Genomic DNA, 22,834 nt, shown 5'->3' with positions numbered 1-22,834 from the left:
GTTATTTTGATCAATATAGTAAAATATAATAAAAATTTAAATCCTAAGTAGGTTATCCAATTTCAATGTCTATTGACTGAGTAAGAGATGTTGATCAGGCATCATTTCCATACCGTATTGTCGGTTCAAAAGATTCAAGTACATCCTTAGCCATGAAGACTGGCCAGAAAACTCAAACTAATTGATTATTTCACCTAAATTAATGAAATGGAGCCAATGAATCTAGCCAAACACATTCTATCAGTGAGACAGTGCATAATGATTTCTACAGTAGAAATTGTATAAAGAGTTTAATTATCAGGGATACATTTTATTTTTAGTATCCCTTTAATTATAAATTTTAAAGGACTTTAAAAAATCACTGTCCATCCAAACAATAGCACTAAACAGTCATGTCAATTACGCTGTCTGATATTCCTCATGACTGTTGGAATACAATCCTCATACTACTATTGGAGGTGTGCACATACTGTACATGATTGAAACACCTCACTCTTTTGAATATTTATTTAAAATGTTTATATACAAGGAAATTTAAAGATATATGTCTTCAGATTGAGAAGTAGTAAAGGCAAATTAATTAATGTAAAATACAAGGCCAGTTCTGTCTTACTTTTTTGGGACAAATATTTATTCTTTATAAGAACTTTATGAAGAAAGCATTTATTCTCTTTGTTAAACTTTTATGATGTGTCCAAACTTTAAGGGAAATTTGTAAGGATACAGATATAAACCAGAGTCCATTTTATAGTAAGTTGGGACATTTATCATCCCATGTGTTGCTTTTAACTGGTAGACTTTTTAAAGAAAGTGAAGATTGTGAAGACATCATGGAATTTGACAACAGGGAGTTTAGCAATGACATTCGGGATGAACAACTTCTGAAGAGAATGAAAACAGAAAATGTGATTGTATACTGATTGTTGAAATAAATTCCAGGAAACTAATGAGTGTAGAATTACAGGGAACAAAAACCCTGCAAGCGAGATACTGCAAGAGGTGAGAAGGGCTTTCCTGTGCATATTCTTGCCTCCAGTTTAGTGGATACAAGTGACACTGGGGGAGGTGGGCAGGACAGATGTGAATGTAACAGAAAATATTGCCATATGATCTATGTAGGTTCTTGCTCTATTTTTTATTTTGTTCAATTATAGTTTATACCATCTCAAAAATTTCATTTTTACTTTTAAAGATAATTTGATCTTTTATTAGCTATTAAAATTTATGTACTTCCCACTTTATGTACTTTCATGATTTTATGAAATTATATTTGTATCTCAATGAGGCAATTTTAATATGGTAGAAAAATGAAGTTCTTGATTGAGATAGTTTGCTTTTAACATCCCTCTTTTAGCTGAAATATGACATATCTTCAAAAAACTCTTGTTATTAGGTAACTTCCTATTGATAACATGTGCATTGAAAAACTCAGGATATATTTTTTCTCCCTACATGTATTAAACCATATAATCATGAAACGTCTACAAAAATATCTCCTTATTATAAGAGGAACAATGCCTTTAAATTCATAACAAAATATCTAGTATATAATTTACAAATGGTTTTCTTTGTTTAATAGCTAAGTTTTAAGTCATGCTATTTGTGGGTAGCCTAATCAATATTAATAACTCATACAGATAAAACATAGAATATTTATTTTAATAAGACATGAATATCATGGTATATTATTTTACTTTTATACCATTTAAATTAATTAAGTTATTTAAATGTACATGACACTAATCAGATAACATATACTAAGATAGATACTGTCGAAAATGTAATTTCCTTATATAATGTATTTTTAAATATCTTCCTACAATATTCCCTTCCCATAAAGCTTTTCTAACTGCTCATAACAGTTAATCTTTGAAAACATTAAAAATATTTTTTTCACTTTAACAGACCAGTTAAAATGACATCAAAAAGTAAGTATTTGGAGAAAACCTTGAACTTGTTGCATATAGAATTTCCAAGATTTGACTGACTTTTGTGTGGCTAGATACCTTTTATCACAAGATTTCAGCTAACACTATCAAATAGAACCTTTCTGTAACTACTGTGAATTTTATTTTATGTGAAACTCAGAAGCAATTTTATCTGGTTTTTAATACCTTGTTGCTTTCGTGGATCATAAATCTGAAGTCCAAACAGAGGTGGTCTTTCCCGCCTCAGTAATGTCACCTCATTTGTTATCAAATCTAGTTGAAAAATGGAACCATTCATATAATCCGTCCAGAACACATAATTCCCATGATGTGACAGTCCAAAAGGATGGTTCAACTCTTTCCCACTGTAAACGATCTGTAAAATATAAACACATTGTGAAAATTCAGAACTTGCCTTTAGAAACATAGCTAAATATATAGAGAAGGAATATGGTATTCAAATAAGTGTAACAGATTAGGTAGATCTCTATCTACCCAATATCGTAATTCACTTTTTTCTTTTAGTATATTTGCAAAATTGATCTCACAGTATGAGCATATTCTTCTGTTTTTAGAACTTATTATTTGAAGGAGGTGATTTAAATTTCATTCATTTGAACTTTGTCATATTTAGCTTTACACATATAGTTAAGAAATGAAAACATTAAAATAAATTTGCTTCCATTCTTCCTTGTGTATTTTCTTTGTAATATTTCAAAATCATATCCTGGGATAGAAGTTGATCTGAGTAATTAGTGCTATTATGTCTGAGGGAAGGGGCCAATAAAGCCCAGAATTTAAATATAAAAACATTGTGTATTTATTATTAAATGTTTAAACTTCAGTTACCTTCAAAGTACTCTCAATTTGATGCAATACACCTATAGAGACTTTTTTTCCACTGCTGAAAACAGTTTTTGACCTCATCAATGTTGATGCCTTTTAGTGCTTCTGCTGTTTTTGGTCTCACCTCTTCCATATTGGCAAAACATTTCCCTTTGAGCAGTTTTTTTTTTTTTTTAATCCTGGGAAACAAAAATAACTGGTTCTGAGCAAGATCAGGTGAATAGGGAGGGTGGGGCATGGGGATCATGTCATTTTTGGTCAAAAACTGCTGAATATTCAGCACAGTGTGGGCAGGTGTGCTTGTTAATTATCCATCATGAGATGGACAAATGCATTGAAGGAGTCTTCAAAAAACTTTCACTGAAGCCTAAAACAGCCTCTCACAACAATGCCACTGGTACTCTGATATAGATGGGTTTCTAGAACACTCACCTAGAAGAGGAAACCTATACTACAAAGAGCCTGCCCTCCAAAAGATAATTCTAGTTGTTTTGGGGTTCCTCCTTGTGTGTTGCAATATTGTTCATCCAACAGCCAAAGACAGAACATTGGAGTGAAAGGGAGCTTCCTATTTCATTGAGAAAATGCAATTAAGTAGGAGATGATAGGGAGGAAGATTAAGATTTTAGTTTTGAACACAGAAAAAAATTAGTAGTAAATGAAAAGATTTACTGGCTAATTTCAATTCTGATTATCTTGGTATATTCTTTACATTACAGTTTTATATATTTTTTGTTTTTTAAATGGAGCAATTGTGTTTTGAGTCCTGTTTTACATGTAGAGTTATAGAGGGGAAAAAAGAACAATATATCCAATAATGATAATAACTTTTCACCATGTATGAAAAGGATTGTATACAATATGAAAAAGCATTTTGTGCTCACTTTATTTAATATTAGAGAACTGAGGAAGTTATTCAAATAATGTAGGGTTAGCAAATCAAATTTTTCTCCTTTTATCTGTATTCTTCAAAACAAATTTTCATATATTGAATAAATGAGACAGTTTCTTTTTTTTTTATTTTCTCACCTCCATGCCAGCTAAAATGTGCTGGCCATTAAAATATTTTCTATACTGTGTACATGTCAACATCTTCGAAGGAATCATAGATGTTTATTTAGCACCTGTGAACATTGTGACATTAGGTTAAATGCCAATAAGTTTTACTCATTTGGGAAAAAATATTTAAAGCACTGTTAGAGTGAATCAATAAATGAAATAATCTTAACTTACTAGTATACTATTTATTTCTTAAACTGAACTCATAATGAATAGGTTTAGTCAATTTTGAAGTTTTTCTTTCCAAAGAAGAAGGAGGAGAAGGAGGAGGAGGAAGAGAAGGTGTAGTATCAAAGAAAGCACTTTGGTAATTTTGAATATTCTACTTTTCCATTATTTAACTAAACAGTTGAAGTTATTTCATAAGGTCCTATGTGCTCAGGTAATTATAATATAAAATATAGAGGTGATGTTCTTCCAGCACTGGCTCTATCACAGAGTCAACCACATCCTTAATTTGCCCTAGAATTTCAGAATTGTTTTGCAATTATTTTACCAAAAGAGGCAAGAAGTTGATATCTATTCATATCAATAGGCTCAAAGCTCAGTTTATTCTTATGCTTCAATTTCAATGTGATGAATTTCTTTATTCAAATAAATGCATTATAATTAATTTTTCATAATATATAGGCTAAATTTCGGCTAAAATTTTAAAGATATTTGAAATGAGTTGGGTTTCTTGGTCATAGCAAACTCATCAAAAATGTAGAAAAGTTGCATTTAAAAAAAAACCTCTAATATCCTGAGAACTGTTTTTAAAATATCTCACAAATGCTGACACACCGCAGTGAGTTGGACTCATTCTCCAAAGCACATTGCCAGCCACACCACTTAGTGCTCAGCCACCCACACAGACCACTGGCAGCCACCTCAGAGGGATACAAATAAAATTGAAAATATTCTTAAAAATGCTCCATGAAAAAAAAGAAGCCTGTGGATTAAAACCAGCAGCATTTGTCTTTTACCTTCCTGTGAGTTCCATTCAAAAACACCTTTTCAATATGATCATAGTAAGCATCACACCAGTATAAGGTGTTGGTGTGAAAGTCCAGAGTTAAGCCATTTGGCCACAGCATCTTTGAAGTCACAAAAATCTGCCGATTGAAGCCATCCATCCAGGCCTTCTCGATCCTTCCCACGCTGTCATCTACTTCATCTTCCTCCCAGTCCGTCCAATACATCCAACTAAGACATCACAAACAAGAGCACGCACACATTATTTCAACTAGCCACTGTATTGAGGGGCACTTCCTCAAATGTGGCACCTCCATAGAATCTAATTACACTCTGATTTTTTCCTATCTAAATGCACATCTGCCAATGGCAGGAGGCAGCTCTCAAGTACCAAGGGCAGTAAAGATGTGTTCAGTGGAACCAGTTTGTTTGGACATAGTACAGAAAATCCACTACCCCACTTAGTGGCCTCAGTGATTACTTAAGCTAACAGTAAATACCAAATATTGATTTTCTTTGGCATTGATACCAAGTTTAAAAAATGTTTTTTGACATATTATTACTGAGTATTTTTAAGTACTGTTTACTTCATAAAACATATAATCAATTATGTAATTAAAAAGCAGGTTGACTAACATGAGAACTCATAGAACAGCCAGTTAATGATCAAATTGACTTTATTTAATCTCAGATAAATTATTATTTTTTTAAGACAGGCAATTGGATTATCTTTGATCTGAAAGGTACAATCATACTGCATTTGTTTGGCCAGGTCTAATTTGTCATCCTGATGCAAATTACCTATGCTTTATTGCTGCTTATTATTACGCCAAAACTCATAGAAGGTGATTTAGCTGTACATGAGTTTATTAACAGCGGGTTGACTGACCATAAGATTTTGAGCTTTAATTTCTTTCTCAAACAAAGACACCCTCCTTTAATAATAAATCATTTTGTGGAAGCTGTACAGTGGGAGAGGAGTCCTTGAACTAATGCTTCAATTCCCTCATGAATAAGGTTAAGACCCTCCACTTGCATTGTTTTGGGGTCATGTGAAAATGCCTGAGTTATTAATTAAGGTGTAGCTTTAATTCAGTCACTTCATAAACAACTTCATGAAGTGCCGAAGAAGCTTTCCTAAGCTGCTTACCTTAGAAATGCCTTTATTAGATTTTCTGCCTCCACATTCTGTAGACCCTGAAGAATGTCTGAGGTAATCTCAGATAAATCTGTATCCATGACTAATAATCCTAGAGTGCTCTAAACAGGCGGACTTGGGAAAACTGAGGCTGAAACACACCATCCATAATTTAATGCCAATGAAGCTTTAAAAAAAAACTTTTTGTAACAGTCTGCAATTATGTTGATATGCCTTTTAGACCTGAGGAAGTATATGAAAACTGGTGAATTTTATTAAGTCAAAATACATTCTAATCCTAGAAATAAACACGATAGTACACTTATCTTGTACCCTGTGTGTTCTGCAAGTGTTTTCTTATTGGGACAAATTAGGAATAAATGGAAGAGTCATTCTCTTTACTTTAATACTATACTAGTTAGGTATAACTACCCAACTTAAACTACATATAAATGGACTATGTACAAGGGAAACATGCAACTTTTTTCTCCCTGTTGATACTTTCCTAAAATCTTAAATACAGTAAATCAATGTGCTTTTATTCTTGTTGCTAATTTATAACTTGTTAAAAGTTTCAATTTTCTTTCCCTCTAGTTTTCTTTTGAACATAGCAACACTTTTTTGTTTGTTTTGCTTGTTTGCTTGATTGACTCCAACTCAAATCACATATGCCTGTGTACAAGAGGAAAAATTCTGGATTTTTTAAACACACTTTGTATTGTTTTATACTTAAAGAACAATTGTTGTGATATGATGTATTACTGAGATTATTTTATTCCAACAAAATAAAAGAGAAACATTTAAATAAGAGATGCCAATCTGACAGACCCTGTATTTTATCGTCTACCCACTTCATTATCTGATTAAAAGTTATATTGCAAAAGCCTTATCATCAATATCAAATTTGAAAATTCTTTAAAATAGAAAATATAACCCATAAAATAAACAGGAACAAATATAAATATTTTTATAGGTAGAATTTGGGTAGCCATCAAATCCAATTAACCTGGCCTTATGCTAATAAGGAAAGAAAAAATGTATTTCTAATTTTTATAGCCTGCCCAAATAAAAATTTTTATAAAGTTTTTCCTTAGCTTCTCTGTCAAAACAGACTCTTTCCCTCATCTCTTATTAACTATTGTTTTGCTTATCTTATAGTATTTACTGAATTTATGCCTTGCATTGCATTTAATAGTGCTGCATATCTGATCATCCAACTGAACCTCAAAATAATTAAAGGCAAGGATTATTTCTTCTTTATATTTGTACCAGGTAACACTAAGTTTGACTTTGTTGACATTAACCATGTCCCCAAATTAAATTGTATTATCTGCTGGTCAATTCTAAAAATATTTACATCATTAAGAGCTTCTCTGTCATAGAAGTAAAATACATTCTACTGTTGAAAAAATTGATTTGGTTATTGACATAATATATGGGTGTTAACTATTAACTGAGATACGGATGCACTAGACCAGGGGTGTCAAACTCATTTTCCTGGGGTCCACATCAGCCTTGAGGTTGCCTTCAAAGGGCTGAATGTAATTTTAGGACTGTATAACTATAGCCACTCCTTAACAGTTAAGTAAGAGTTCCACACTGCCACCTGGTAGAAACAAGGTGCTGGGCCCGATAAAACAAGGTGGAGAGCCAGGTTCAGCTTGGGCCTTGTGTTTTCCACCTGTGCACTAGATCTTCTTTGGGGGGAAATATGCACTCAACTTTGGACATAGATCATGCAGATAATTTTTGAGAAGTGAGAACTGGTATGGCACTAAGTTATTGATACAAATTATGAAATGTGGAATCAGTAGGAAAAGGGAGTCATCTGCACTGGTCAGCTTAGGAACAGTGCCATCCCAATTGATTTCTCCTCAGCTTTATACCCATTTCTATAACCATTGAAGACTGCAATCCTATTCTTTCAGTCTCAATTCCCACCTTTCCATTCCTATTACAAATACTACAGTTGGTCTTTCATCCCTTTTCAAAGGGAACTCTTAATGGGTTGGTTACCACATACTTGTCACATTTGTCTTACTAAGTCATGAATGAAAATATGTGAATTTTATCTTCAAAACCCATCAATTATTCTTTTGTCAGCAAAAGAAATCCAAACTTTTAATCGCAACATTGAAGATTTTTGTGTATTTCTAGTTTCATCTCCTAGTGTTTCCTTCACATACCCTCTGCTCTAGCTTTAAGGAAGTCATCTCACCTCAGAACTGCCACTGACTTTGCTTCCTCTAAACCATAGGTGGCAAACTCAAGGCCTGCAGGTTGAATCCAGCCCTACACCTTGTTTTTACCTGGTGGCAGTGCTGAGCTCTCGCTTAGCTGTTAAGGAGTAGTTACTGTTATACAGTCCTAAAATTACATTCAGCCCTTTGGAGGCAACTGTGAGGCTGATGTGGCCCCTGGTGAAAATGAATTTGACACCCCTGCAAACAATTACTATGACTGTCCCTTCAGTACAGTGACTAACCTTATGACTGTGCACCCCAAACCCCTGGGACCTGCCTTATAAAGTTAGGAAATCTATTCATCTATTAAAGATCAATTCTGTATTAAAATGTCAGTGATTTCTGAAAAAAAAATATATATATATATCATTTATTTTATAGGTAATTTCCTGTATGTGTAACCTGAGAACAATTATTATCTTACTGATTTCTATTGATCTCTTTGGTAGTTAATAAAAATATGATTTAATAAAGAAATGAATTCCTTACCTACCCTATAATTGATTATGAGGCTTTCAATAAAATGCATTTCTGAAATGAATCATATTTTTGTTAACAGGCAATCACAGATTTTCTCCTGTGTACAGCTGTAAGTAGGTATTATGGTAGAAAAAATGTAAACAAATCATTTTATTGAAATGTTTTGCTTAAAGCTATATTACACTACTTTAAATGGAATTTCTAACTAAAGTTTCTTCCTCATTTTTAAAAAGTATCAAACATATAATAAAGATTAAATTAAAACACATAATAAAAAATTCTTTTAAAAAACTGTGTTCAAATCAAACAATTATTTGGATAATTAAATTCATATAGTTCCATGTCTGTTTCTATTGTCTTCCTATCCATTCTTCACAGAATAGTACGATTAGTATATTTTAATAGAAATCTGCTGCCCTGGCTGGCGTAGCTCAGTGGATTGAGCGCAGGCTCCACTTTGGGCTGCGAACCAAAGTGTCGCAGGTTCGATTCCCAGTCAGGGTACATGTCTGGGTTGCAGGCCATGACCCCCAGCAACCGCACATTGATGTTTCTCTCTTTCTCTCTATCTCCCTTCCTTCCCTCTCTAGAAATAAATGAATAAAATCTTTAAAAAAAAGAAATATGCTTATATTATTTTCTATTTTACCCCTGCACTGAAGAAAAAGTACAAAGATCTCATCATAGTGAATGAGGGCCTGCTTTCCTTTCCAATTGCATCTCAGTTCTTTTCCCCATTGCTATCTGCATTCCAACCCCACAGTTTTCATACAGTTTCTCTGACACTCAATCTCTGCCCAACTTAAGATCTTCAAATGTACCATTATCTTGAGCTAACATACTCTTTCCCTTACTCTCCATGGCTGATTCATTCTCTATAGCTTAGTCGTAGTTTGCATGACTCCACCTTAAAGAGGCCTTTCAGCAAATCTATTTAAATAGGTTTCTATCATTAGTTTCCACCATGTTAACCTTTTTGTTTTCCTTCATCTTTCTTCTTTAGAAACTATACTAGATGCTCATTTAATTCTAATTTATTATTTTATATCCCACTCCTAACCTTGCAGATGACACAAGATGCTTCATGAGGGTTAAGGTTATGCCTGTTTTTTTAACCACTATATACCTGGTGCAGAGCTCTACCCTAGTATATTGAGAGGGGGAAAAGATATACACACACACATATATTCATGCACACATGTATCTGGTTTACAGGTCAGTGCACAAAAGTAGTATTCTATTTGAAAATCTGTAGGGTAGAAGAAATATTACGGTCATTCTTTGTAGCAATAGAGATACTGCCTTAATAAAAAGAAAATATCATATCATTCAGAATTTCCCCCAAATACTATAAACTTATGTAAATTCTATAGGTTTCAAATGTAAGTTGAATGTCTGGCTACTAGGGAAATATTAAAAGGGATTCCTGAATTTGCAGAGAGAGATGGAATTAGTTGTCTCCAAATGTCCTTCCTAATCACATGATTCTACAATATCCATATTTGTGTCATCTTCCGGAGTACCACAAAGACTCTGTAACTCTATCAGAAAATATTTTTCTCTAACAGAATACTGAGAAAGTAGACACTGTTTTAAGACACATTTAAAACACCTTGCTTAAAGTAGAATTAGACAGTGTGGAATAAATATTTTCTTTTTAAAATTAATATTGGCTTGTTTTAAAGGTCTGATAGATGACTTGGTTTAAAAGACCAGGGATAGAGCAGACATTTGCAGAATCTACACATAAAATTACTGATGTTACCTTATAATTATGTCTTACAGAAACACAATGAGTTCATTCACTACCTTGGTGTCAGTCTGTGAAGAAGCATCCTGATTTTATTCTTAACACAAATTATTCTAGGAAAGGTAAGTGGTGATTTCAGCTGAAAAGGGAGACACATTCTTCCTACTCAAGTAGGGTTTTTTTTGTATGTATGTAGTAAGCTAAGAAGAATACTTATTTTGTGATGTTGCTTTTAAACAATGAAGGGGATAAAAACCACATACAACAGCTGTACATGTAAAAGATACAACCTACTCAATTAATTCTGAGATTCTGTTAAGAATTTTTACATTTCTTCAGTATTTCTATATGCACAGTACTGTTTGTGTATAGGTAATAGCTCTGAATAAAAATCAAGGGAAAATATATTCACAGAAATTGTACAACATATTCCATCTTAAAAAATAGGACATACTATGAAACTCTGTCACTATATGGAAAATATGGTTATGTCTAAAATTATGTGATTACCAAGTAGACTAGTACAAAGTAGCATGGTGACTATGAGTACAGTCTTGGAGACAGGCAGCTGGGGTTTAAATATCTACCCCATAAAAAGTTTAAATAAAATAAATATCTACCCAGTCCCTTAATAACTGAAGAGTTTTTGAAGATTGGTTACCAATTTCTTTTTTTGTAAAACAATGATGAAGTTAGCAACTAATTCCAAGAATTGTTGTGAGGATGACAGAAAATGAGCATATTAACCTGGTCAACAAAATGTCTGGCCCACACTAAATGTACACAAACTTGGCTATTTTTTCCCTTGTGTGGGTTCCACTTCATTACAAATTCACATGATTGCTTTGGTTACTTCTGAATATATTAAATTTCAATAACCTTTAAAAAATAAATTGATTGATTCTCTTATTTAATTGATTATTTATCTTGGTGTCAAGCTGTCTAAAATGGAGAATTATGGTGCTTGTCTGAATAAATCAAGGAAATATATACTTTATAGAGATAATTTATTTATTTCAGTTCAATGTATTTTGACATGTTTATTTAGCATATGCTCTGGAAGAGAAAATCACTAAATAAGTTATTTTCCCAATCAGACCACTCAAGTGTGTATTCACACATGAATTTAAATAAAACTTTTACATGAAATATGTAAAAATAAATTTAATATATTTTTCTTATATAAAGCTGATAGAATATTTCATACCCATTAACAGGATCTACCACAATGCCTCTGGGATGGGACATTTCTCCCTCTAAGAGAGTCTTCCGACTCTGAGAAGCCTTTTCCAGCCTGGCCACATTAATGGTTTTCCTGTAGCCATCATTTGTCCAGTAAAGGTTATTTCCAATCCAGTCCACGGCAATGCCCTCCACATTATCTAGATCTGTAAAAGCAATAAAAAGAGAGGAACCAAATTTTCAGTATTGTCAACTGCTTATGTTCTACTTAATAAAAAGTTTAATTCAAAAAGAAAAGAATTCTTCATAGTGTGTTTTTGCAAGTATTATCATTCCAGAGCATATTTTCCCATTTTAATTCGAATGCCATTTTATGTGAATGATAGACCCTCTTTTGATATATTTTATTTGAAACAGTAAACTTCAGAAATAAATAAAATATAAGTGATGAGAGCAAAAAGGGTGAAAGATGAGTTCTCAGAACAAAAATAGAGTGATACAGACTTTTCAGGAAAAAGTCAAGTAATGTGAACAAGTAATGTTCTGAAAGTGTGTTAAAATTTGCAATATTTAATTTGAGCAATCAAAAGAATATGAATGTTCTCTTGCCAAGAAATATGCGGGTTCAGCAGAAGCAAGCCTTTGAAAGCGCAGAACAGGCTCTCATCATGGAAATGTATGAACAATGAATTGCAAAGAGCACTGAAATATGTCTATGTATTCTAGACTTGTTTTAAAAGGGTACAATTGCAGGCTTCTATAAGATATAGATAGTAATAATTCAAAATGATATTACAAAAATATAATCTTATGAGCTAATCTAATTCAACCACTTTACAGAAGGGAAAACTTTATCACTTTAAAGTGAAGATTTATAGTCTATTATCACACAAGAGGTGGTAGAATGGAGATCAAAATCCAGGTCACGTAATCCTCAATGTATAGACCGTTAAAACCACCATGCTCCTATGGGGAGTTCTGCCCTCATTTTTCACACTTTGTAAACTACTCTCCAACCTTACCACAACAGCATAATGATAGTTCTACTCCTTTATTGCATGAGGAATTACTGTGAACTCCTTTTCTTCTTTTTAAACCAAGGAAGCCTCTTTCTCCTAGTTCTCAAGGAAGCAGAGAACTGGAACTTACTGGGCAAACCAAGGGGTAATAGTGCATTAGAGACAGAGCTGTGCATTGGAGATCGTAGAGGCACTACTGGGGAGCTACATGGCATTCCCTCACATGCAGATGCAGTACGTATTTGCTATCATCATGTTCTTTAATCACAGCCCCTCTGACCTTGGGAAATTTTCTTTTGTAACCTTTTTTGCTAATCAGTATGTGTGCTGGCTCAAAATGACTAATACAACATGTGATTTGATCTAACTGAAAATCCCATTATAGTGAATCAGATATGTTCTCAATTTCACTAAGCTATCTGTTTCATTACCATCCAATATGAGTAATTTTCACAGGTTAATTGTTCCTATGCTTTAAAAAAAAAGGTTTAATTTTCTCTTTACTTTATTGACACTTAATTTTATGAGCACTTTCCTGCTCTGGCATAATGGAAAGAGAATACAGTAGTAGTATGCTCTTTTCTACTTATTATAGACAGTAGTTGACTTTTATTTTGTTAGTTGATTTTCAAAAGTTGTATTATATTTGAATTCTACTGCAGCATGGAAATTTCCTTCCTCAATAATCTTATTTTTAAAATTCTTCCTTTTGACATGTGACTCAAAACTTCTAACTTTTTCATATTAAACAGTTGCAATATCATCTGGATTGAAATTTTGTTTCTGACATTTAGGTAAGCAACTCAGTCATATTGATCTTTAATTTCTCCATTTGTGAAGTAAGGATAATAGCACCTGCTCCATAGTGTGATAACAAAGGGTAAATTAGTTACTGCATGTAAAATAGCCAACATACTGACTGCCATACTGTAAATTCCCCATACATGTTCGTTTTTATTAATGCATCAAGTAAAAATAAAACTTAATGTAAATTCTGAATCTTTTCCTTATGGGTGCTATTTAATAGAAATATACATTATGTTTTTCTTTTAAAATAATTATTTAATAATATTTCTTGCATTTTGACCAATGACCAACTTTAACTAGAAATTGTATATGAAGAGCCAGTTATGAATAAACAGTAAAAGTTGAATGACATTGAATTAGAAAAAGCAGAATGTAGTAGTTAGGATCCAGGTTCTGGAATCACACTGCCCAGGCTCTGCCAGTCACTATACTATCTCTCTAGGAGAACAAGTTTCTTAGCTTTTTTATCTTCAATTTCCTGATATTTAAAATGGGTATAATATATCCTTACTCACCCAAGGACATACATGACTACTCAAATGCAAGAAAAGTATATGATAAAGAGAAATTTGCTAGATTATATTTCTTTACTACCTTTGGATAGAGTTCAAGTATTCTACATTCCAAAATTCATAGCATTGTTTTAAGAATTAAATAAATTAACATATGTAAAATTCTTAAAGTAATGGTTGGCACATAGTAAATATATTTAAATGTTGCTATTAATATTATTTCTAGAGTATCATGATTATAATAACCTTCCCTTTATCTCCCTATCTAGTTTATTAAGATAGCAATGAAATAATTAGCATAGAGTGTTTTTTAATATTGCTTATTTTGTTTGTTTTGCTTGTTTTTATCTATTCTGGAAAGAATGAAACTGAATACAAATTTTAAAGAAATTACAAAAGAGTCTATGTGGAAATTGGGAATCATTTCAGGCAGTCATTAACAGGGCCTAGAAAAATTTTCTCTGCTATACTTGTAGGAGAAGCCTAAACACTCAAGGAATCCTTTCCTCAATAAATTATACATTGATAAAGGGAAGTGGTCTGCCTCCATATCTTGTAGCATCTTCCTTTAATTAACTTTTAACTTACATGGAATGCTAAGATATATAGAGCATTGGTTTTGTGTATATTTGATTTTTCATTCAAGAAAGTTTGGTTGGGGCCCACCTGAGACTATTAAAAAATGACCAACATCCTTCAACAAGGTAATCAGGACACAGAGTTTTATGGCACTCTAATTTCAGAAAACATTGGTGACCAACAGAAATACTAATTACTACCCCAAGGAAACACATGACTATTCAAAGAAAAAAAAAAGCAAGTACTGTGTTTGAAAACTTTGGGGAAAGTTCAACCATTCTACATTTGAAAATAAACATTTACTAGTTATTGTTATTATTATTATTATTATTATATAACTAAGAGTAAATAAAGAGTATGAACAGTTATTGAATCTGGTCAAAATCTCCTTTAGGTTTCATAAAATACCCACCGCATTTATCAATGAGCAAGAATGCAACATGTTTCTACTTCTATTTTTTTAAAATAGAAAATTGCAGTAGATAGTAGTTTCTTGTAATTTTTTAGATTATGTGTATATGTTACATTTCAAGTGAAAAAAATGAGACATTCATATACTTCATGTTAAAAAATGACTTTTTCATGCACTCTGTAAATATTTAACATTAATATATTATTTTTTGCTTAAATTAGTAAAATCTTACCTTTGTAAGCATTGTTCTATAAAATAACTTTTATAATAGAACATAATATATAAATGTAAGTTAAAAAGCATATATCTTATCAAAACCTAGATTTTTCACCTAAGTGAAAAATTCTCTAAGTATCAATGTTATTTCCTACAATTGATAACTACCATTAAGGAAATAAGGATAAATAAGGAATTATAATAAAATTCATGTAAATTAAAAGGGATAATTATATAATTATTTAAAACAAATAAATATAATGTATTTAAAGAGGAAATACATATATATGTTTATTTATTTTAATTACTGATTTTAGAGAGAGAACAAACCATTGTCATTCCAGTTATTTATGCATTCATTAGTTAATTCTTGCATGTGCCCTGACCAGGGTATATTTGGACAATGCTGCAACCAACTGAGCTACCCAGCCAGGGATGATTTATTTATTTAAAGACAAAACAAATAAATAAGACAGAAAAGTAATTTAAATTAATTTAATACCTTGGATTAGATAAAATAAGTATTGTTAAAGGGTGAAGAAAAGCCTATTTTTAAACTAAAACATTATTATTGGTATTTCTGACTTTTAGATACTATACATTTATAGAGAAGAAGAGAATTAAAGTTTTGTTTTTATTTTATCTTAATCCTCCCCCAAAGAAATACTTACCAATTTTAGAGATAGGGGTAGAGAGGAAGAGGGAGAGAAACACTGATAGGAACCCACAACATGCAGGCAAATACCCACACTGGGACTCAAACTCATGACCTTTCAGTTTAGAGTATGACACTCCAACCAACTAAGCCACATAAGTGAAGGCAAGAATTAAAGTTTTATATATTACAAATGAAATTTTCTACTTTAAAAAATGGGTCCAAGATTTTAAAAAAAACTAAACAGAAAGGATGAAAGCAGTTGTCTTAGTTTTTTTAAGGCATATAAGCTGTATATCCATAATAATCCATAAGCCTTAGTGCTTTGCAATAGAATTTGTTTAACATAATAAGGAATTGATTGGAAATTAATTGTCATAATAAAAATGCAGTGCTTGTACTTTTCTCATGTATCCAAGTCTTTCTATCCTTAGTCTGAACATTATTTTTATGAATTGGAAGGAAGAATTACAAAATTGTCTTCATGAGTGCAAGGTACAGACACGTGCCTTAAATAACTGTGTGTGCAACCTCCATGTCGACATGCTGAGGGCCAGGGATGTGGTATTTACCTTAGAGTAAGCACTTGGACAACTCTCTTGCCTCATACTCATGTAGTTCACAACTCATAAGCATCTGGCCTAAGTGAATTAAGCTGATTTAATTAACAGTGTGGCAGTAACATTTGCTTGCTGCATTTTTGATCCCATGAGGTTACAGAAGTCTTTGATCAGACTAGTATTCTATATCACCTGTCCCTGGCATATTGTCAATTTTGATTTGTGGGGGAGAAGGTAATACAGATTGTCTATAAAACTGAAATATTTCACCTTTGGTGCAGTGATGAGTATATGTAAGAGTAAAGAGAGTGCCACAGTATGCATTATAGTCACCAATAAATTAATCTAAAGTAATGATCAAAATGAGAGTTTTTAAGAACTGTTAAGAACTGAAATTTAATCTTACTTTCAAGTCAATTTAGCTCATTATGGTTTCTTGGATGATGACAGACAATGCAAGACTTGTAGGTCAGATATAAAGGACTTTATCACTCATGACACAGCAAGAATAGTTATCAGTAGATTGGTGTCAGTTCCCCTTATTTCAGAGTCCAGGGGAAGTGACTAAGTTGGGTCCATGTGGATGCCTTCACGAAATGACTTGCATTAGGGCAGAAGAATTCTGAACTTAGCAAACCCCAATCTTCCATAATAGGCAATGAGAAGGCCTGCCCTTGCACTGGAGGAATACTCCATCTTTTCTTCCAAAGCTCTTTTCTATACTAACATTCTTGTGATCATACTTCAGAATAAAAGGCTATAAGTGTCTCACTTTCAGATATGCATAAATTTCCATGTAAGGGATCCATGAAGATTTGCCTCCCAAGGAAAGCTCCCAAAAAAGTTATAATTTGATCATCTTTAATAAATAACGATATAGAGAACACACACGTAAATGCACAAATATGACCTCAAATTATAATCCTTTCTAGGTTCCAAGATATTGCTCTTAATGTGACTCACTAGGTTTATACTACCACACCTTAAAGCATATTGTTCAGTGAGTCATGTGTAATGGTTAATTTTATGAGTTAATTTGTCTAGGCCACAGCACACAGATATTTGCATAAGCATCAGTCTGGATATGGCTGGGAAGGTATTTTTTAGATGATATTAACATATAAATCAGTACACTTTGAATAAAGCAGATGACTCTCCATGATGAGTCATCATTGGATGACTCATTGGATCACTTGAAGGCTTTAAGAGAAAACAGGCTGAGGTTTCCTTCGGAAGAAGTAATTTGGCTGTGGACTGTCTTTAAATTCTAGCTGCAACATTAGCACTTTCCTGGGTTTACCACCAGCTGACCCACCCTTTAGATTTTGGACTTACCATCCTCCACAATTATCTAAGATAATTCTTTAAAATATATCTCTGTCTTGCTCTCTCTCTGTGTACCAATCCTACAGGTTCTGTTTTTTTCTGGAGAACCCTGACTAATACACCATCACCCTTCCTGTAACCTGAAAATGATTTTGCTGAATGTTCTTAAAGGAAAAAATACACTTTGTACTTATTCTTTTCAGATGAATACTGCAAGGTATATACTATGGAGGGCAAAATAACTTCTAATTTAAGAAATCTCCCACAAATATGCAATGAGTATAAAGCTCATTTTACAATACTCCACTCTAAATTTTTGCCATAAATAAGAATTGTGTTGAAGATATCTTAATATTTTTACTTTCTGCACATTATGATGTATTGACATCTTAAAAAAAAAAACAAAACACTTTGCATCAGGCTTGAGGGGTAGGAAGACTTCCCTTCTCAGAAATAGCCAATTCTTCAGGATAACAAAGGGTCCAGCCAGGAGGGAACATACTTTTGATTTGCAAACTAACTAATTCAGAATCTTACTTCCTCTCTCTAGCCCTTATACCCCAGAGGACTAGAGGAAGCAATATTCCTATGTATTAATCATCCCAGAGTCAGGTACCAGACAACTCGTGACCATCTCTATAGTTTAAAAACCAATGGGATTATTCAAACTAGCCAAACCTAACCTGTTTATACTGTCCTGTCTTGCCTTTTCCTCAGAAACTTTAATAAAAACTGTGGTCTAATGCTTTCCCTTCACATAGTCTTTTGCTTCCTGACCACCCGATGGTTTTCCCTCATGGTCCTGTGTGACGTGCTGTGCCTTCCTTTTCTAGGACCTATGAATATAATATGCTTTGTTTTCCTGAGCCTCCCTCTGTCTCCACTTGTGGTCACATCTGACTAACCATCCCATGAAAAAATACAAAATATGAGTCCTCATTGTGACTGGGGAAAAAAGAAAGTAATTTCCACTAATGTCCTTTAACTACCCAATTCTGCCTATTTACTGAAAGAGAGCAGAGCAAAAACTGCTTCAATTTCTGAAGGCAAAATATCACACCTATTCTTGTATATTTCCTTTAGTCATATGAAGTATGTTAGCACTTATTAAAATAAAAATACTTTAGAACTTATTGCTTTAATACTAAATTACTCAATCTCTTTCATATTAGATGAAAAGACAGCTCTATTAGAAATCATGTTTTATTATATTTTCAATATTTCTTTTTTTGCACTTGATCATTTAAACACTCAAATAGTTACATCACTTCAATTGATAATTTTCACTGAAGTTTTTAAACAAGGTTGCACACACTTTGCTTAGGCATCATGTTTAGTGAAATACAAAATCACGAATTTCAGGTTGAACTTAAAAGCCAGAGGCTGTAATTTTCATTGTTTTATCATTACCACAAAGAACAAATGTGTTACCCATGTAGCCACCCTGCTAAAGCTTACCTTACTCTTCTACATTCAATAAAAGAAAAGGATACTTGTTTCAGACTCACATTAATAACCAGAGAGAAAAAAGAACATGAAAATGAATGTTTAGGTAATAGGTAAATATAATAAAGCAAGTCAAGCTGTTAATATAGTAATTGATCTCAAAAAACCCTTCTATAAAGATGAAAGAAAATGCAGTCATAGCCCTTCTTGGTTCTCAGGTAGCTTTACAAGACTAAAGCAGTGAGCAATGGAAAGATATAATAATAAAACTGGACAGAAATCTAGTTATAAAGTCAGTATTTTAGGCCAAATCAGTGTGGCTCAGTTGGTTGGTCTTTGCCCTGAAGAGAAAAATGGTGTTGGTTCAATTCCCGGTCAGGAAATATGTGATGATTCTCTCACATACCAACGTTTATGTCCCTCTCATTCTCTCTCCCTTCCTTGTTCTCTAAAAATAAATAACTAAAATCTTTTTTAAAAACCAGTATTTTAGAGGCAAAAAGAAGCTAAAGACTCACATAATCTAATGTCTACAACTAATGAAATGAAGCTCCAGAAAAGTAAAGTGATTCACAAGGACCCACATTTACTTAGTAGTCAATATAGTAACATTGGAAATTTGACTCATGTTCCAATGTATCTATGTACTTCATGTTAAGCTTTGATCTCTAGAACTGTAAAAGAAAAGTTATAAACAGTAGCAAGAGTCAAAGAAAGTTAATATAAGCAATGATTCATTAGAAAAAAGTGGTACATAGAAGAGAGGAAGGGATTGGAATTAGGTAACTAAGATCACTGAAGGAAAGGATGTTATACCAACTTTATAACCAAAAACTATTATTCTCAATAAACTACAGCTTTATTTCCTTACCAAAATATATATGACGGCTGACAATATAGAGATTCAACAAATGGGTATATGAAGGGAAGTCAAATATTAAAATCAAATGTAAGGAAACACTGGGGCATTGTAATCATTTTCAAGATATATGAGAATGAGAAGACATAACTATTAAATTCATTATGAAAAAACTGGCAAAATTTGAGAAAAGTCTTAATAGTAGTATATCAAAATAATTCAGGAGTCTGTATGAAGAGCATTATTGACAGAAGATGGTGGCGAGGTGGGTGGGAGCGGAGCCAAATTCTCCTTGTGCCCAGCTGGAACACCTCGCCGAATATCTGAGGAACAGAGTGAACAGTCAATGGAATCTCAGCTTATATGAAGTTTGGAGAACAAAACTGCAGAGGACATTGAAAAATAGACAGTGAGGAGATTGAGCTGGGACTGTAAGGTCCCTAGGATTGGTGAGGGGACCAGGGCTGCTGTGGCCCTGGCCCAGCACCTGCTGCAGGATATGGGGAAGAGAGTTAGATCATCAGCTCCCTCCCCTACCAGAGTGGGGAGGGCAACCCAACACCAGGAGGGCCCTGGGTGCTGAAAGTCCCTGGGAGGGAATAGAGATGAAGTGGGAGACACACAAAGGTGGTACACATCCACTGGGATTATGGACACTGGCACCAGAGAAATTGGGGTGCCAGGCAACACCTAGAGAAGGGAGGAGTTGGGTTGCGTCAGAGGACCCTGACTCTGATAGTCTCCAGATTGGATGGAAAGTTGGGCTGTGTGAAAAGCAGGACACTTGTTAAGAATGGTGTGCAGCTGCTTTGTAAGGAACTCTCAAAAGTGGCTGGCACACCCCAAGGGTGATTTCAGCTGTGAGCACCCAGAGACTGAGTGGCCGAGTGTGGAACTGTGCTGCCCAGCTTGTTTCATGCTGTACACAGCTGAGAGGTTGATTTGAGCTTGGCAGCTCACAAAGGACCTGGGTCAGAGGCCAGTAAACTGAATATTATGGCCCAGACCTGGTCCCCATCCTATCAAAACTATTATAGAAAGGGAGGAAAGTGAAACCCAGCCACTCCCTTCCTGTGGTATCTAGGAAGACCAGCAGAACTCACTGAACAGGTTTAAAGTTAGCAGGAGGCTTATTATTTTTTTTCTTTTTGGTTCCTTTCTTTTCTTTTCCTTTTTTTTCTTCCTCCAAGTGAGACAATAAGACACGGAGTTATGAAGGGTCCAGAGTTAGATTGAAAAGGGGAGCACAAGGCTAACCCCCCAAACTGAAAAACTGAGATGAATGTCACTTTGCTATCCCATAGAGCTGTCATTTTATTGTTTATGTGTATTATTATTATTTTCCATTATTTTTACCACTTTTATTTTATTAGTATTTTTTATTTCTCTTCCTTATGTATAATTTTCCTCATTTTATTTTTCTATTTAATTGCATTGCTTGACTGGTTTTCCTTATTCTCTTTATTGTATTTTAATTTTCCTTTTTTCACTTCACCTCTGTTCCTATAACACATAGCTCTTGATTGGGTACTTTTTATTCTGTTATTCAAATCATATATTTCTTGTTATATTGTTCTTATTCCATTACTATTGTAAATAATTGTTCCATACAATTGTACATACTACACAGCAGCCCTCCAAGATCTTAGCCCACTTCACTTTAATCCTGAGCATTATTATTATTGTTAACTTTATTCTCTCTTATATTATGCCTACTTTCTATCCTTTAATCTCACTATATCTCATCATCTAACCTTGCACAAGAACTCTGTTTTCTGGATTCAGCTCACAATCATCCTCCCCTCTAACAAGAGTCTTATCTCTCACCTTTTTCTAAAAAGTAGCTAGTTGGGTGAAATATCATAGTTACTGCAATACTTATCCAGAGAATCTCCTATCTCTTCTTTACTTGCTGGTACTTTAAATCTCATAAAATACTCTCTTGCTATCTTAAACCATTTTTCCTATCCCCTGCCACTGATCACATACAATAATAGGTGAGAGCTGAGAATATCAGTATACCTACTAGAGAAGAAAAAATACCAACAAAGGAACCACCAAAAGATAAAAACCCAAGTACAACAAGAGAGCCCACACAAAGATAAGAAAAGGCAAACCTAGAGGGTCCAGACAAGGAGATCAAAGAGACCACACCACTGAACCCCATAGAATTTCTTTGTAGTTCTCCCTACAAAGACAGCTTGCAAAGTGAAACATCAGGAAACACAGATACAAACAAGAAAAGTCACTTAAAATGAGAAGACAAAAAAAGAAAATGCAATCAACAGGTATGAAAGACTGCCCATTAAAATAGCTAAATGAAATGGAGGTAAGCAAACTATCAGATATAGAATTCAAAATAATGGTTATAAAGATGGTCAAGGAACTCACAGACAAGGAACTGTAGTTCTCACAAGGAACTGAGTGAGAAGTACAACAGTATGAAAAAAAAGAAATAGTTATAAACAAAAACCAAGAAGAAATGAACAATAAAATCTTGGAAACAAAAAACATACTAGAAGGAATTACAAGCAGGCTGAATGAAGTAGAGAATGGAGTCAGGGAGCTGGAGGACGAGGTAGAAAAAAAACACTCAGAAAGAGCTATGAAAGGAAAAGACACTCAAAAAGAATGAAGAGGTATTAAGGGAACTGCAGAACAACATGAAACATAATAATAACCATAAAATAGGGATATCAGAAGGAGAAGAAGAAGAGCAAGGGATAGAAAACCTGTTTGAAAAAGTAATGATAGAAAATGTCCCTAATTTGATGAGAGAAAAAGTCACACAAACCCAGGAAACCCAGACAGCCCCAATCAAGAGGAACTCAAAAAGGCCCACTTCAAGACACATCATAATTAA

The 22,834-nt window shown here is 33.5% G+C and overlaps 1 protein-coding gene across 1 annotated transcript in view; it reads right to left on the bottom strand.

Annotated features, from left to right (window-relative positions):
* Window positions 1–22,834, bottom strand: part of LRP1B (LDL receptor related protein 1B) — a 1,811,620-nt gene that overhangs the window by 741,054 nt on the left and 1,047,732 nt on the right. Inside the window, exons 12-14 of the mRNA XM_045853515.1 lie at window positions 11,606–11,786; window positions 4,799–5,018; window positions 2,115–2,304 (exon numbers count right to left, since the gene is read on the bottom strand). Of these exons, the coding sequence (XP_045709471.1) occupies window positions 2,115–2,304; window positions 4,799–5,018; window positions 11,606–11,786 (591 nt within the window). The remainder of the gene's footprint in view (window positions 1–2,114; window positions 2,305–4,798; window positions 5,019–11,605; window positions 11,787–22,834) is intronic.

This window comes from Phyllostomus hastatus, unplaced genomic scaffold (genome assembly GCF_019186645.2).
Source record: "Phyllostomus hastatus isolate PE091 unplaced genomic scaffold, TTU_PhHast_1.1 phas_contig_1, whole genome shotgun sequence".
Lineage (NCBI taxonomy): Eukaryota > Metazoa > Chordata > Mammalia > Chiroptera > Phyllostomidae > Phyllostomus > Phyllostomus hastatus.
The sequence above is the reverse complement of the archived record's forward strand: the minus strand, read 5'-3'. Positions and strand labels throughout refer to the sequence as shown.